Below are 18,999 nucleotides of genomic sequence, written 5' to 3' on the forward strand. Positions count from 1 at the left end.
ACTCCATAGTGAAGTTCGCAGATGACACGGTGGTGGTGGGGCTGATCTCGGACAACGACGAGAAGGCCTACCGGGAGGAGGTTGAGGTACTGGAACGCTGGTGCCAGGACAACAGCCTGCTCCTGAACATTGGTAAAACCAAGGAGCTGATCGTGGATTATAGGAGAGGACAGCAGGAGACACACACACCACTGATGATTAACAGGGCTACCGTGGACAGGGTGAGCAGCTTTAAGTACCTGGGGGTCCACATCTCAGAGGACCTGACATGGTCAACACACATACACAGTAGTAAAGAAGGCGAAACAGCGCCTCTACCACCTGAGACAGTTAAGGAAGTTCAGAGTATCGGGGAAGATACTCCAGTCCTTCTACTCAGGAGCTGTAGAGAGCATCCTGACCGGAAACATCACTGCCTGGTATGGAAACAGCACGGCACAGGACAAGAAGGCCCTACAGAGAGTGGTGCGCTCAGCCGAGCGTACCACGGGTATTGCACTACCCCCCCTGCAGGTTCTATACAACAAGAGGTGCAAATCCAGAGCCTGCAGGATAATGAAAGACCCTCACCACCCCAATAACAGCCTGTTTCAGCTGCTGAGGTCAGGCAGACGCCTGCGAACCCCAGCTACTAGGACAGAGCGGCTTAGGCTCAGCTTCTTCCCCCAGGCCATCAGAGCCATGAACAATGAACATTGAGTGCTCAGAACATTGAACTATCCACACACAAGCACACATGAACACACACACGACACGCACGCTGTGCACGCTCACACACGAGCAGCCACTTAACACTTTAACATGAGCGGGCACACACTCATGTCGCACACACGCACACTTATGGCCAAAGGAAAGGACACTTTAAATTAGAATAACAGGAACAGTGTATTGCACTACCAAAGCTAACTAGCATTTCCCATATGTTACCCGTTACCTGTTTACTGCACAATGTTGTTTTTTAATTTTTTGATTCTATTATATGTTGTACCACCCGCATTTCATTGTATACCTGTATGCCGTGACAATTAAAACTCTTGACTTGACTTGACTTGACTCTACCTTGATCTGCTGCCTCATGTCTCTGAGTGGAGAGAGAACGAGAGAGAGCTGAGTAGGTAGAGAGAGAGAGCTGAGTAAGTAGAGAGAGAGCTGAGTAGGTAGAGAGAGAGAGCTGAGTAAGTAGAGAGAGCTGAGTAGGTAGAGAGAGAGCGAGAGCGAGATAGAGATAGAGAGAGAGAGCTGAGTAGGTAGAGAGAGAGAGCTGAGTAAGTAGAGAGAGAGCTGAGTAGGTAGAGAGAGAGCGAGAGCGAGATAGAGATAGAGAGAGAGAGAGAGCTGAGTAGGTAGAGAGAGAGAGCTGAGTAAGTAGAGAGAGAGCTGAGTAGGTAGAGAGAGAGCGAGAGCGATAGAGATAGAGAGCGAGAGCGAGAGAGCGACAGACTACCTTGTTTCAAGTTTTCTTTAGGTAGTTGTCATACAGAAGTACAGAATACTTTTATATAAAATGCTTCATTCCGTTTTGCTCCAGAGATTGTGCTAGACAAAAATAGATAAGTATAAAATAAGTATAATAAGTATAAAATAAGGGCTGCAGCAGCTAGTGGTACAGCTGAGTGGCGAGAGAGCGAGAGAGAGAGAGAGAGAGAGAGAGAGAGAGAGAGAGAGAGAGCGAGCGAGCGAGCGAGCGAGAGAGAGAGCGAGAGAGACTCTACCTTGATCTGCTGCCTGCGCAGCATGGCCAGCTCCCTCATGTCCCTGAAGGGCTGTAGCAGGTAGTGGTACAGCTGGGTGGTGGCCTCCAGCAGCTCCCCGTAGGCCTGGTCCTCCTCGGGGTAGACCTGCAGCAGCTCCACCATGCGGTCCGTGGCTCGGTGACGCTCCAGCAGCTGGTAGGGGAACACGTTTAAGATGTTATAGAATAACTCAATCACTTTTACTGAACAGTATAGACTTGAACCATCACTTTTACTCAACAGTAGAGACTTAAACCATCAGTTTACTGAACAGTATAGACTCAAACCATCACTTTTCCTGAACAGTATAGACTCAGAGACTCAGACCATTAGTTTCCTGAACAGTATAGACTCAGAGACTCAGACCATTAGTTTCCTGAACAGTATAGACTCAGAGACTCAGACCATTAGTTTCCTGAACAGTATAGACTCAGAGACTGTCTCAGACCATTAGTTTCCTGAACAGTATAGACTCAGACCATTAGTTTCCTGAACAGTATAGACTCAGAGACTCAGACCATTCGTTTCCTGAACAGTATAGACTCAGAGACTCAGACCATTAGTTTCCTGAACAGTATAGACTCAGACCATTAGTTTCCTGAGCAGTATAGACTCAGAGACTCAGACCATTAGTTTCCTGAACAGTATAGACTCAGACCATTAGTTTCCTGAACAGTATAGACTCAGACCATTAGTTTCCTGAACAGTATAGACTCAGAGACTCAGACCATTAGTTTCCTGAACAGTATAGACTCAGTCTCAGACCATTAGTTTCCTGAACAGTATAGACTCAGACCATTAGTTTGGGGTAATTGAACAAATATTAATGAGAAGGGAACACATTAAGATATTATACTGTATAATAACTCAAATAGATTGAGAACAGGCCAGCATGATGGAACGGTAATACTCGAAAAGGATCTCAGGGTCGCAAATCTTATTCAACCACCGAAACGGCTCAAGAAAAACTCTTTGATTTTCATTTGATCTGTATTTATCTCAAACACAACAAACGTACAAATCACAGTAAAGCCAAAATATAAACGTAAACAAATGAGTCCCGTCTTCATCCATAGAAAAACAAACATGGATGAGTTGGAGAGGCAGAAGGAAGCACAGCTTATCTGGTCCTGCCTCCTTCTTAAAGTTCTTACAATATCATAACATTTAAAATAAAACTCTTACTACCTGAGAGAGAGAAAATAATAATAAATAAAATAAAAGGTAAAAAGACAACCATTCAAATCAAAACATTCCTGAGAGCAACTATCCATAGTTCCTCAGTTCTGCATTTGTCTATCAGTGCTTTTTTGCATCTATATTTCACTCTAATTCTTCAGTGCACTACGGGATAAACACTCACACAGGCATACCAGGAAATAGCCTAAGCCTAAGCCATGTATCTCAGCGCTTACTAATGAGTGTGAGTCTAGTACTGCCGATTCATAGGTAGTGAATGATCATAAGTAGAGTATGACCTACAGTATATCATGCCAGTTAGGGTACCTTGCGTATTCTTTACTTTTACGCCTACTCATAGTATATATATATTCAGATTCAAAATTCTTTATTGCCTATATTTATTGTAACTTGTTATACAGACCCTCATCTGCACCTTTGTTTACACCATTTATTATTCTCATAATCGTATATTCAGAGGTAATTATTTTGTTCACACCGTTTATTTTTCTCATATTTCTATATTAATCCAATTGTATTGCCTATATTTCTATCTTTCTTCTATTACCCTGCCCATACCTGTACCTCCCCTCCCCAATGCTGCTCTGACGCCCGAATTTCCCCAATGGGATCAATAAAGGAATATCTTATCTCATCCGTCAGTGTGCGGCGGTGGTCCTCGTTCAGAGCCTAATTCATAATAGCAAAAAAAACTGGACTCAAAAACAAAGAGCTCTTTCAAAGCTCAGGGGGGGGAAAGGAAGCCCATTTCACCCAAAGCAACGGTAACCTGAGACAAGTGCGTTATGCGTGTGTGCATGTGAGGTCGCGCTCGCAATATAAAATACATTCTTTCAACTTTGTACACCAGGAAAAAACGTTGCCAACTAGACTAATGCTGATGCGTACCATATGTCCCAGGCCTCCACACACAGGCCTCGCACTGTTCCGCCGAGAACACAATCAAACCGGCTATTGTCCGCGCGGCGGGCAGCACCCATCATCTCTTAAGGAACCACCGGCTCCAATTCACACAGTACAATACTTCCCCTTCAGCGGTGCCTGCCTGGGATAATATTGAAATGTACCACCGCCCAATCCCCGCCCCTAAGCGGCGAATAGACGCGCCTGTCTATCTTGCGTGTCGTCGTGTAAAGTGGGCTATAGATATGAATGGAGGCTCTTATGTTGAACCCTGGGGCTGGCCTTTCCCTCGGCCCTCACTTTGGGGACTGGGGCAGAGACACTGCGCGATTCAGCTCCAACACTGCGCCTACTGTTTACCTTGGCCCTCTCCGTCTCCCTGGCAACCACCGGCCAACCGCGTAGCGGCTCCCCCCCGCCCCTGCAGCCGCTGGAGAGTCGGGGGGGAAACCCCTTTAGCTCGGAGAGGTGGCTCCCGTCACTGGACGTTTTCGAGGTGAGACGAAACTACAGCTATTTAGGAGTCGTTTAAAGAAATCGAGGCTCTCGCTCGCAAAACTATGTTCGGAGTGAATTCCCCCCCCCCCCCCCCCCCCCTCCCAGTTTTATCCATCCGATACAAGGACCGGAGGAGTCCTGTTCCTCTGGGGCGACACAGGGAGAGAATGGAACACGGATGCCGAGCGGGTATAACTTTCCTTTAACAACTGTTGAGGAACAATAGCGGAGTTCCATAAAGCTGCCGTGAGGTCATGCGGGTCGTGCGACGAGTCCACAGTGAGACACAGTTTCTATGCGGGCGACGCGCATGGAGCAGCATTGTTCTGCAGCCAGGAGGAGGAGGAGGAGGAGGCGGCCGGAGCCGTGATGTGGAACGCCTTCTTCTAGTCACTACAGTAACAAAATGCAATGCATTGAATAATATGTGTGGTCCACGACGCTCAAACTATTGAGAAGCTAGGGCAATAGTTTTACATAAACATACCCATCATGGTTGGTTACCTGGCAAAGTGACTGTTACTGTGTGTAGACGGAACTTACCAGCGCCACAGCCAAGATTTACCAGCTGGTGTTCATTTCCTGGTGTGTGTGTGTGTGTGTACATTAAGCAGTCTATGTGCGTTTGTGTAAATGGTAAATGGACTGCGTTTATATAGCAGCTTCTATCCAAAGCACTTTACAACGACGTATGCCTCCCATTCAGACACCGACAGTGGAGACAACCATGCAAGGTGCCAACCTGCTCATCAGGAGCAGTTAGGGGTCAAGGGGCTTGCTGCTGGGAGGAGCCAGAATTAAACCTGGAACCTTCCGATGACCAGATGAGCCCTCTAACTCCTGAGGCCCCCCCCCGCCCCCCCACACACATGACGTCGTGGCTGCTTTATGAAACTCTGCCGTTCCAGTGTTTCTAACATGTGGGTTCCATGTCCTCTTTATTCAAAATCACATCAGATCTTGTGACTGAACAGGAGTCTGGTCGTGGTGGAGGCACGGTCTGCCGTCGGCAGGGAGCGAAATTAACTTTTTGACTCACCGGCCAGTGGCGGGTAGATGGGAAGAATCTACCCGCCAAGCATATTTCTTACCTGCCAAATTTTTTTTGATAAAAAAAATATATATATATATTTTATATAAAAAAAATTGTTTTTTAATAAAATATATATTATATAATCATACTTGTAGTTGTATTATCTGCGAGACATCGCCACCACGCAATAAGTCAAAATGCTCGCCATCTGCAAACAGCTCCACTGTCTGTGTGTATACTTGAGTAGCCTCCAGCTCCAGCAAGGATTCTCCGGCCCTGCAGCTAGACCCTATATTCAGCTAGACCCTACATTCAGCATGCAAGGATTCTCCGGCGATGCAGCTGGACCCTATTGATATAACGTTACGGTTCTTTTGTCAAATCACATTCAACATGCCCTCAGCTAGAATACGCATTCAATCAATGTTATAAGACATTGATATCAGGAGCTATCTGTAGCTACTGCTAGCCCGGTAGATAACGTTAAGACAATTTAGTTTACTGGGACAGCTAGATCTAACGTGAGCTAGCTAGCTAACGTGAGCTAGCTAACGAGGGAACGGAGGTATTATGCACTTGAGTCGACTATTGCTGGAGCATTTGTTGATATCAGCAGCTATCAGTAGCTAGCCAGCTAGATACCGTTTAAACAGTAACGGTAGCTCATGGAGGTCCGCTCTTCTAGACTAGAGCAGACTGCCTCTGTGTTGACAGGAGCACTGCGAGCAGAAGCCCTTAGCCAATAGTATCCCGCTGCAGGGCTGGGCGGATATGACTTCAAAATAAGAGTATCATAGGGCTGGGCGATAAAACGATAACGATAACTATCGCGATAAATTATTTCCTCGAAATAAACATGAAACGTGGTCGCAAAGTTTCGATATATCGATTTTCCAAGCTTGGCTCCGTTCAGCCTCGGCTCATCACACTCACTAACAACAACCAACCTTACGTGATGACGTGCTACGCACAACAGCTAACAACCAATCAGTGAAGGAGATGGCCGAGAGCGACGGAGGCGGGCGACCCGGAAGGAGACCCAGAGCGGTAGGACTCACTCAACAACAAGGCTTGCTAGGCTAATTAGCTTGCACAGCGTTGTTTTATATATTTACGTGCCGAGTATGTGTGTGTGGTGAATTCTGAGGCCACGTTTATAGTAGTGGGGGTATACAGTGGAAGTCGTTTCAATATATTGTGGCGGAAGAGAGTATTTTAGTGTGATATTTAGCACATTGTCATGGAATACACCGCGTAGAAGCAACAGGCTGGCTAGGTTAACTAGCTTGCACGGCACTGTTTTATATATTTACGTGCCGAGTATGTGTGTGTTTTGAATTCTGAGGCCACAATTATAGTAGTGTGGGAGTGGACGTCGTTTCAATATATTGTGGCGGAAGAGAGTATTTTAGTGTCATATTTATTGTCATGAGATACTCCGCTTGTCGGCTAACTGCTAACGTGCGAGGACTGATGACGACATCAACTCGACTTGAGACATTCCCAGCAGCATATTAGAAGTTAATTAAACTTGACAGACATTATATCGACGATAATTATCGATATCGAATTATATGAAAATAATTTTATAATTTTATCGCGATAACGTTTTTGGTCATATCGCCCAGCCCTAGAGTATCATACGAACCTAATGTTGCTAACTGCCGGAGCCATCGATATTATGACTGGAGATGCGCTTGGGGCGGAAATGAGACCCGCACAGATTTTCAAAACAAGAGTATCGTTATGAACTTGATTGATTACACGCCACACGGCGGGCAGCCCTCTAAGTGTCAAGCGCCAAAGGTAAAAACTGAGCGCCCCTGGCGGGCGGCGGGCTTTAGTTTCGGTCCCTGGCCGTCGGTGTGTGAATGAATGTGTGAGTGAACGGGTGAATGTGACACTAGTCACAGAGGACAAAAACAACAGTATCTTTTGGTGACAGACAGTATGTAATTTGTTTGTCCTGTAGTTCAACATGCCCCTCCCAAGGCCAAGTTAACCCCACCCCAACGACCTCCTTAGAAAGGAAGGAATCCTCACAAAGTTAAATTCTGACGTGCCATTGTAAATGCAGGGCAGGCCATGATGACTAACTACTAGTCTGAAAGCATGGTTTTAAGTTGGTGTGTGTGTGTGTGTGTGTGTGTGTGTGTGTGTGTGTCAGTGTGTGTGTGTGGACGTGCGTGTGTGTGTGTGTGTGTGTGGACGACGGACGTGCGTAAGCGTGCATGCATCTCCACAAGCAGTAAATCTCATTCCACAAAGCTAGGACTGACAAGGAAAATAGCATTAATAACAAACTTGTGATTAGTCTTGAAGATACAGAGGCGACCACTTGTGTTCACGTCTTGACATCAGTGGAGCACATACGGCACATTCTGACTGGTCCTTGTAGACGATATGAAGTTGCTCCTGAACAGCCACTAGCCAGCCATGTCATAAATAAAATAAGCCATAAATTCAGGCTAGTTCAGAGATACCCGACCTTACAAATTGACACGTGACTGACCTTTTCACCTTTTGGTACTGTGGGAATACTGTTGATGTTTGTGCATAAGAAAACATAAAAAAATAGTCATGTTTTTTCACCTACTGTAATAGAAAAGATGACTCCAGAAGCTACATTACATGGGCTGGTTTGAATGTGAACTAACTCTGTGAATGTTGTTGGTTCAACCTTTTCTGACCTAAACAAGCGGCTGTGATCACATCGGACACCTTTTTGAACACGCCTTCTCGTCGACGGACCAATCGGATCCGAGGAGAAATAAAGACAGCAAAACAAACAATTAAATCCATAATGGAGATGCCTCATTTCGGCCGTTCCTGACGAACCTCGGCGAACCGAGATATGAACAACCAGGCCTGGAGGAGGGCTGCGAGGAGCAGCGCGGGGGGGCAGATTCCCGGCGAGTAACACGCCGTTAATAACACGCCGGCCTCTCGCGTTTGAGCGCAAGGGGGGAAAAAAAGGCGTACGGTCAGATCGCAGCTTAGGGTCGCCCGGGGTTAGGGTCATCATCACTAATGACTTTGCCGTGTGATAAATCAGCCAGTAACCAGGTTTACAGGAGGCCCCCTGACTGGTCCACGAGTGAGCAATTACAGGCCAATCTGGCTGAGAAGAGATAGCTGCCAACACGGCACGGTTGTCTGCGTGACCCGCTCTCTCTCTCTCTCTAGCCCTATCATCAAGGCACACTCATCCGGTTTTGTGCCAAATCTGTTCGGTCTTGCTCGCTTGTGCATTTTTCTCTTCTTCTGCCTTTTAATTCCAGTGTCTGGGAGAGAGCAGCGAAAAACCGCTTACCTGTGATGTGAAAACGGCAAATCCTTTGAAACCGGCACACATGGCTTCTCGTCAGCCGCGGAGGCGTTTAGTAACGGCGGCAACGCGGTGTTCAGAAGTTCAGAAGGAAATTGCAGTAATCCTCCCTTCAGACTAAATGTGTTCTGGTAGGGAGCGATTTGAAATGGTTGTAATCTTCTCTTTAAAGCTGGGTGGTGGTAACAAGTCTGTGTGTGTCTGAAAGGCACCGTCTGAGGATTCTTCTGTCGTAATCAAAAGGAACCAGGCTTAACGGCGTCATTGGCAACGTGTTTGACAATGTGAGATTGTTTCCGCCAAGGTTTCCATTTGAACCCACCCGCTCTGAAGAGTGTGTCCACTGTCCAGAATAACTTAAAAAGGAACACGCCAACATTTTGGGAAATTAGCTTATATCGTCTTCTCCAGAGAGAGACAAGAAGATGCCGGTTAGCCTAGGCATTGTCCAACTAACAACACCTTTCCCGAAGGCTAACCGGCACCGTTAGGGGAAACTGGTATCTATCTATCTTGTCTCTCCCTGGAGAAGAGTCAAGACGGTAAGCAAATGTCTCAAAATGTTGGCATGTTCCTTTAAGAACAATTCACAGGTGGTGACAGAGGTGTGAATAGGGTTGCAAAATGTCAGGAATATTCAAAAAGGTGGAAACTTTCCATGGAAATTAACAGGAATGAAATGGAAATATTTGCACAGGCTGTATTTACCAATACCATGTCATATGCAGATAGAAACAAAAACCTTTTACCACATCATGAAGCAGACTGATGATTACAAACCCTCCTGATAGAACAGAATAGAACAGGCTGTCATCTATGAAAAAGTAAAAACAGCCTTCCATGTTTCTAAGTCCCACAATAACAACATGGATCGTTCAAACCATATTAAACAAGTTTAACTGCCACCAGTACTGCTGTAGTAAACTCAGTTAAACCTTTGACCCGTTAAGCTGGTGAGGAAGGCTAGCTCCATATAGTGTGAGTCGAGCCAGTCAAACTAGAGGTGGTGGCCGAGAGGAGGAAGAGGAAAAAGCTGGATGCTATACTGGAAAACCCCTCCCATCCCCTCTATGAGGAGCTAGCCAAGATGAGTAGCACAGACAGCCATAGACTTATCCATCCACGACACACCACAAATACCACCTAGGCCAGTCCTTCGTACCAGTAGCCACTAGGCTCCACAACCGTGAGCATGGACTGCTGCCAATTGGACTCTTAGGACTATCTGACTCTTAACACATTCTGTGCCACGCCTCTTACGGGCAACGGCTATGCGAGGCCACCCATTAAACTAAGGGAGTCCGTCACCTTGTTTGTAGAGCTATAACTATATTCTATATTATAGCTATGGATACAATACTATAGTCATTTGACACGAAGTTTCTTCCGGTCAAGATCCAAAAAAGATTTTTTCAATGCTTTGATCGTCACCAACGGAATACATTATGGACTAGCGTTACACACATACGCTCAGATATAGCACTTACCTTGACTAGGATGTACCCAGAACGATGGATGGAAGAATGAACTGATCGAAAATGTATCTAATCGCATCGTGGTCAAGTGAAGAGATTTCATGATGCATTTAATCGTTGCCTGAAGAATCGTAATCGAAGTGGGGTCAAATATTTACACCCCTACTGCTATCTGACTGAATCCTGCCACTCACTACTGTTCACTACTACTACTACTGTTATCACCATTATCATTCAATGGTAAATGGATTGCATGTATATAGCAGCTTTTATCCAAAGCGCTTTACAACTTATGTCTCACACACACACACACACACTTCATCGGGAGCAGTTACAAGTTAAAAGTGTCTTGCTCAAGGCCGGAATCAAACCGGGAACCTTCCGATTACCAGATGACCGCTCTTCCTCCTGAGCCATTATTAATTACTTACTACCTATCCTGCCTGTACCCCCAACCCCCCTCCCCCCCCCCCCCCCCCTCCAAAGGGATTAATAAAGGAACACGTGGCTCGACCCATCGCCTGGGCCCCTTCATGGTAGGCTAGGTAGCTACTGAGTAGCCCTGTGCTTGCAATGCATGCCCGTCTGTTAACCTGTTGGCTGAGCTACAGCCAGCTCATGAGGCTGTGATGAGAAGCTACAGCATCTCCCACTGCCTACTCACTGTGACAAACTGTAGATATACGATATCTATATCTGTACATGTCCCTTACCTACTCTTACTAGTTACGCTGCTGGCCAGTATGTCTGACTTACTACCACCATAGTGTCTTTATATACCTGTATCACTGTACATATTAATACTAAAACCCTGTACAGACATCTGATTAGCACTATTACTCAGTAGTACTAATTTATATATTTTATAGTTTTATACCCAGTTTAATCATCTTTTCGTACTGTATGATGACAATCTAATTTAAACTAAAACACACACTGATATAGAGGCCTAATGCGCACACAAGCACACATGTATGCATGCACGTGTATGGACTCACACACTCACACACGCGCGCGCACACAGAGGAAAGTCGAGGAACCAGTAAGAACTCAGGGGATTAACTCCCTTTAGAAATGTAGGCCAGACTCTTCAGCCACTGCAGGCGAGGGACTCAGCCCCCTGCAGCAGCAGCAGCCTGAGCTGCTGTCACACTACTCCTGTCAGCAGCACTAAGCCTCCACCAACACTCGCCAACACAAAGTTCCTTGAAATTGTCTGCCAATAGCAGTTTCATTAGGGTATCTATCTCCTAGCGGTGTGCTTTAACCCTGGCCTTTCACTTACCTTTCACTACAGAAGGTTATCCTTTCGCTACCACACTACTAGAGACGGTTAATGGTAACCCTTTCACTACCACACTACAGACTGTCAACGTTTCACTACCACACTACAGAAGGTCAACGTTTCACTACCACACTACAGAAGGTCAACGTTTCACTACCACACTACAGACTAGGGCTGGGCGATATAACGATAACGATAAATATCGCGATATATTTTAATAATCGATATAGAATATCGAAATAAAAAAAAAAACGAAAAATCGTTTTTTTTTCTTTTCTTTTTTTTACCTGCAACAGGGCAGTTTTAAAACCAGAGACAGTGGACAGACTTGTCTTTCTTGCCTGCAACTTAAAGTAATGGCTTTGCTTGTCCAAATGACAATACTGACCAAATTCAGATTTCTTTTTCTCTTGTCCATTTATTTTGTTTGCTTTCTAATTTAAAATACATTTTGAAACCGTCTGTACACAGTAGGCTATGTGTGCTAGCAGAACTAGACTCCAGTCACGAGTCACAGTGCACATGTGCGGTGGTTTGTCCACCAAAAAAGCGCCAAAAGATCGAAAATAAACTAGCAGAGCCAGAACTGTTCAACTCCTCTGGAGCCACAGCCAGCAGAGAAGCCGGTTTACTTTAGCTTTTAAACCAGCTGCAGCCTGAGAACTGGAGTGTGAGGGGATGTAACACTAAAGATGGCGGCAATGACAAAGAATTGCTGCAAAATAAACATACATCTGTTGTTAAAAAAAAATAAAAAATTATACTTATAACAATTCGATAATTATCGATATCGAGAAATAAAATAAAATTATCATATCGTTATCGCGATATGATTTTTTTCCATATCGCCCAGCCCTACTACAGACGGTTAACCTTTCACTACCACACTAAAGGTTAACCTTTCACTACCACACTACACTGTTAACCCTTTCACTACCACACTACAAAGTGTTAACCCTTTCACTACCACACTACAAAGTGTTAACCCTTTCACTACCACACTACAGAGTGTTAACCCTTTCACTGCCACACTACAGAAGAACCGCGTTCATATAAATCAGAATAAACATCAATGAGGTCAGACAGGTGATGATGGCTGAGAGTGATTGAGATATGACGTGAACTACTGAGGACTGTGACGTAGTGATTGAGATATGAAGTGAACTACTGAGGACTGTGTGACATAGTGATTGAGATATGAAGTGAGCTTTTTCAAAACGGTGGGAATCAATAGTACTAATTTATATATATTATTTACATATTTTATATCCAGTTTAATAACCTGTACATTGTATATTACTATTGCACTTTACTGTTACATTTGCACTCTGGTTGGATGGATGCCAAACTTATTTCCGTTGTGCTGTATAAAGACAATAAATTTGAATCTTATCTAATTGTAGCAGCCCAAAGTCGTTTGAGAATCAAGGCTGGCGATAAGTCATGGATAATCATAGGACATACATTTACATTTACATTTAGTCATTTAGCTGACGCTTTTATCCAAAGCGACTTACAAGTTCTGTACAACAAGCCATCAGGAAGGGCACAACTCTATCAGCTGACATACAGCAGGACAGCCTAATATATATAGTTCAGTGGTCGAGACCCTTGGAGTAAGTCTGTTCCAAAGCAGGGAGAAGGAGGCTGATGACTACATCATGGCTGTTTTGTGGGCTGTTTATCAGAAAATTATCAGAAAAATAGGCGATTTCTATTACAATTCTCTATAGTGTTGATGATCAAAAGAGGAGAACGATTGATAGGTAAAAATGGTAAATGGTGCCTTTATATTGCTCTTTTATCCAAAGCGCTTTACAATTTGTTACTCACATTTTACCCATTCACTGACACACCCGACGGCAGACCATGCAAGGTGACAACCTGCTCATAGGGAGCAATTAGGGGTTAAGTGTCTTGCTCAAGGACACACCGACACGCTACCCGGGAATCGAACTGGGAAACCAGATGCCTGCTCTACCTCTACCTCCCGAGCCACTGTCGCACCCCTAGGTCTTGTGACGATGACGATGATGAAGACAAGTATACTAGCGACAGTCCATATAGATGAGACTAAGCGCTGGCAAGTGGTTCAACATTAATGCTCGTTGCTGGTGTCTAAATATTACAGCATAACTAAGCTCCACAGCTAGTGGGTGACGGACAGAAAGCTGCCGGGTTCCTTAAAGCCACAGCCAGGAAAGTCTTTAGGTCCAGAGAGTGAAGACGCTGTGCAGGGTGGACTGTAGATGTGTGAGGTAATGAATGAATCCGTGCGGACGACACAGCGTCCTGAAAATCAATGTGATTGTTATTGTTTCTCGCCTCTGAAGCGCCGCTGTGGAGTGTAGTTAGTGGTCAATATGACACACGGGTGCATTGATTATCCATGTAACGAGTCACTGCTTCTGCATTTCAAAATACACAGATTAGAGACATGTTGAGAATACAAGTGCTTGGGACTTGTATTTTAGAAGAGCAGGAGCACTATCACACGCTAGGAATAATCAATGCACCTGTGTCATACTGACATGGAGCTGTACTCCACAGTCTTAGAATGTATATACATATTTTAGAATGTATACTTTTAATTCTTATTTTAGATTTTTGACTAGCTGAATGTCCATTGCGAGTGATCTGTGGTGCCGAATTTCCCTCTGGATCAATAAGGTACTTATTTTTTTTTTATCCACTTTTTCTCCTCCTATTTTTCTTGTATTTTCCTCCCATCCCAATATAGTCGTTATGCCAATTCCCACCCCCTCCCCTTCCTGGTTGTTGTGCGCATTTGCCCCCCACTTGCCGGTCTAGGGAGCCCTGAAGTCTATCACATGCTTCCTCCGATACATAGGAGACAGTAAGCAGCCTCTTTTCACCTGGCAGCGAGGACTCTCATTGGGTGAGTGTAACGTGTGGGAGGGCAGACTAACTCACCCAGATCCCTTCCTCGCTGTGCAGGCGCCCTGACCGACCTGTAGGAGTCGCTGTTTACAACGACCAGATTACCACCCACCGGCTTCCCTCCCGCTGACACCGCCAATTGTGTCAGTATGACAACGGGCCAAGCCGGAGGCACCGCCGACAGCTGGATTCGATAGCAGTGTATCTGCGGTGGTAGACAGACGCTTAGTGAGCTGCGCTACCCGGCCGCCTGAATAAGGTACTTCTATTCTATTCTATGTGGCAGAGAATAAAAGTGAGCAAATTGTTTTTCCAAGAAGCCGCCTGGTTATATTCTATAATAATAAAACACAAGATACTTGTGCCCTAATGATAAGTATAAACGCTCAATAAAATGGTAACTGGTAAATGGTGCATTTATATCGCAGCTTTTATCCAAGGCGCTTTACAATTTGTTCCTCACATTTTACCCATTCACTCACACATTCACACACCGACGGCAGAGGCGACCATGCAAGGTGCCAACATGCGCATCGGGAGCAGTTGGGGGTTAAGTGTCTTGCTCAAGGATACTTTGACACGCTGCCCGGGAATCAAACCGGGAACCTCCGGATTACCAGACGACTGTGCTGCTGAAGAAACCCAATCCCCTTGCTACACATCTATGCTACTCCGTTTACCGTGAGGACTGAGAAGAGGGAAGAGAGGATCATCACACGTCTGGAGACTGTAAAAGACTCTTTCTACGTCTTAATGTGTCGCCTACTAGCGAGGCTCCATTGACGCATCAGAAGATGTATATATATCAGCTCATGAGGACAGTGTTGTTCAGCCTCAGGCCTAAAAAAAAATAATGGTTTGTTTCCGGTTGCCGACCGACCCTGCCGATTTAGGTGCGACCCAATATATTTTATGAGGTTTTAAAAAGAAATTAAAAAAAATTAAAAAAAGTTTCATAGAAATCTTAGTCAAACCTTTAGTATTATGGATATTAAACATGCTGACAGAGTACATGCATCCATGTTGTTGTGAACATTTTAATTAAATAAAGAAATTCCCTATCCATAGTCGCCGTGGGAAAGAATAAAATAAAAAAATTTTATTAAATAAATTCCCTACTTACCCATGGCCTTAACTGACAACCAACAGGAAACAAACAATATTTTTTGTTCAGCCTCAGCAGGAGGTCTTGTGCTCCAGGCACGGTGGTTTTAATGTGTTCCGTGTCCTGCTCTCCTCCTGACTCACCAGATCTACCGGTAGATACTACATCTATATAAATGGCTGCTTTTTTATATAGCGCTTTTATCCAAAGCGCTTTACAATTTGTTACTCACATTTTACCCGTTCACTCACACATTCACTCACACATTCACACACCGATGGCGGAGGCAACCATGCAAGGTGCCAACCTGCTCATCGGGAGCAATTAGGGGTTAAGTGTCTTGCTCAAGGACACATCGACACGCTGCCCGGGAGGAGCGGGAATCGAACCGGGAACCTCCGGATTGCCAGACGACTGCTCTACCTCCTGAGCCACTGTCGCCCCTTATATCTGTACATGTCCCTTACCTGCTCTTACTAGTCACACTGCTGGCCAGTATGACTTACTGTACTAGTACTACCAGTGTCTTTATACCTGTATCACTGTACATTACTGTATATTTTAGAATGTATATCCCAGACTGTATTTTATTCGTATTCATGATTTTTTACTACCTAAATGTTGACTGTGAGCAATCTGTACTAGGGCTGGATTTCCGTCAGGATCAATAAAGTACTTCTATTCTAGATATTAATACTACAACTCTGTATACATCTGATTAGCACTTTTACTCAGTAGTACTCATTTATATATATGTTATACCCAGTTTAAACACATGTACATTGTATAATTGTGAAGAAAAAAACCCATTGGTTTAAACAGAATTAATAGAAAAAAACGTTAAATTTTTTTTATTAAAAATAAATCATTTGAATGTTGATTTAGAATTTGAATGCCAACGTAACGAACGGAGGTTCGAACAGTGAATTCACCGTTACATTTGCACTCTGGTTGGATGGATGCTAAACTTCTTTTCATTGTACTGCTGTATGATGACGACAATACATTAGAATCTAAATCGGCACCCTCATAAGGATGAGCAAATAGCGTCAAACACACAAGTCGACTAAGCAAAGACGCAAAAGACGACAAAGCAGAGTGTGGCTTTAGCCAATGGCAGAAATGTATGCACTAAATGGTTGGCAAATGGTGCATTTTATACATCTCTTTTATCCAAAGTGCTTTACAATTTTTGTTCCTCACATTCACCCATTCACTCACACACAGACGGTGGGAGGCAACCATGCAAAGGTGCCACTGCCAACCAACACTGTCACCCCTATAGGGCTGAGCCCAAACGTTCGAACCTCCGTTCGTTACGTTGGCATTCAAATTCTAAATCAACATTCAAATGATTTATTTTTAATAAAAAAGAAAAAATTAAATAAAAAGTTTTAATATTTTTTTCTATTAATTCTGTTTAAACCAATTGGGGTTTTTCTTCACAGTTGCAGATAAAGATTAGGCTACACTAATATTATAGTATTAAAAGAAACTGATGAGTTATATATTCATTAAAGAAAGTTGATTTAGTTGGGCTGGGGCTTCTCCTTAAGCTGGGTCTGGAAAGTTGATTTAATCAAATAAAAAAAAGACTAATTTAATCAGATTAATCACTTTATTCAAATTGAGGATTTAGTTTGAGGATATTTAAAAAAAAAATATATATATATATATATATAAATATAAAAAAAAATATATATATATATATATATTAAAAACGAAGGTTTGAACGTTCATTCGAAAAACCCTGACGAAGTTCGAATCCCAAAAACTTGCTTGTGTCCACCAGGGACACAAGCAGGGACGTTTTATGAGTCGTCAGCTCCTTTCCGTCATTCATTTCTATGCTGGAGAAGCGACAGGCGCGCTCCTCTTCCCAGCGACGCGCCTCGCGTTTTATGAGCTCTGGGCGGCAGCGTTTTTGGTCGGAGCGCTCCCAGCTCATAAAGTTGAAACTTTTGGGAAAGGAGCGCGCTCATCAATGTAACTCATCGAGGAAGGGGCGGAGCCACGGCTGGCGCGAGCCTCAGAAAAACGCTCTTGAGCTTTTTTTTCTTCTTTTTTCAAAGCGGTCCGCCTTGAAAAAAAAGGTTTTTAGTGGACACAGCCTTACACCACTATACCTTTGTGGTAAGTGAATGTGATATGCATCCGGTTTTTATTTTGCCTCGACCAGAGTTGTCATTTTGTTCATGTGGTTCGCCGGTCCTACAGAATGCAGTTTCCACTAGTTTGTGTGTCTCGGTTGTGGTCCGATGCCTTACTGCTGCTGCTCAGCAGGCAACAACCCTCACGGCCGCGTGTTCAAACAGCGGAGACGGAGAGTCACACATACGCGTTTAAAACGACGGGGGAGTCGGCCAGCTGACACACAGCGGTTCGCATCACAGGCCAGCTGTTCCGTACGGGAGTGTGGCTCTGTGTCACGCTCCTCCGCGTTTGTTTGTTATTGCAGCACATGTGTGCTGTGCGGGGGGTCGGAGTGACGTAAAATACTGACGTAAAGCAATTCTGGCGCGTTTTTGCGACAATAGCGATAGAACTGATAAGACGGAAATATCAAGCGATGGACATTTTTCTCTCGTCCCTACGTCACGATATATCTCGTCATGTCCACAGAGTAATGGTAGAAAGACATAAATACAGGCGATAATAGTACAGTAGAAAAGTTAAAATAGGCAACTATTTTTAAACAATATAAATATATACACACATCTGAGCAAGTAGGCAGTGTGATCAGCTGTATTTTAAATTACAATACAAACACTAGAATCGAAATATATACTATGAGTAAGTTTTCGATATGTCATCATCTATATTATGGATATACTAGTAATAATATTTGTGTTGGTACTGTGTGTGGCTACCGGGGAACATGCCTTGCCTGCGCATGCTGTCATACTATGTGACTTTTCAACTTCACAACCATTTTTCAAAAGACCAAACGCAGCTAGGCATATAAGCTCATAAATTCTACTAAATGTATGTAGATACGATATAATCTGCACGTGTGAAGACCCAAGCACACACACACACGTTTAAGTGAATACTAACATGTTTTTGACCAATCTATTTGATGTGTGCTGCGATTCATGGCGTTGTATCTGCTTTGTTTTTGGCCAGGGACTAGGCTTGCTGTGGTAGTCACTAGTCAGTGGTGTCCGTGTTACTCAGGAATCCACATATATCAGTGCCCTATTCATCAAATTAAAAGCATAATTTGTAAAATACTAAGCGTGTCATCAATACTTCAGTCAGACAACATTATAAACTGAAAGTGTCTGTGTGGACAGCGGAGCTATTTTTAGGTCTGTGCAGCAGAGTTACAGCACAGAGTTTTTAGAGTAGATTTAACTTCACGTGAAGGAGAGAAAGGAGGCTCTAGAGACGACAGGATATGACAATTTTGGGGATTTAAACCCTGCTGCGGCGAAAGCTCAACTGGAGAAGAGCTCAGAGGACCGGTTCAGACCAGCAACAGTATGTTTGACTGGAGAGGAGCTCAGAGGACCAGTCCAGACCAGCAACAGTATGT

General features: G+C 44.1%; 1 protein-coding gene across 1 annotated transcript in view; it reads right to left on the reverse strand.

Annotated features, from left to right (window-relative positions):
• Positions 1-18,999, reverse strand: part of jmy (junction mediating and regulatory protein, p53 cofactor) — a 74,866-nt gene that overhangs the window by 46,830 nt on the left and 9,037 nt on the right. Inside the window, exon 2 of the mRNA XM_084325289.1 lies at positions 1,713-1,886. Within this exon, the coding sequence (XP_084181415.1) occupies positions 1,713-1,886 (174 nt within the window). The remainder of the gene's footprint in view (positions 1-1,712; positions 1,887-18,999) is intronic.

The sequence above is a fragment of the Notolepis coatsorum genome (genome assembly GCF_963971535.1).
Source record: "Notolepis coatsorum genome assembly, chromosome: 11".
Taxonomy (NCBI): domain Eukaryota; kingdom Metazoa; phylum Chordata; class Actinopteri; order Aulopiformes; family Paralepididae; genus Notolepis; species Notolepis coatsorum.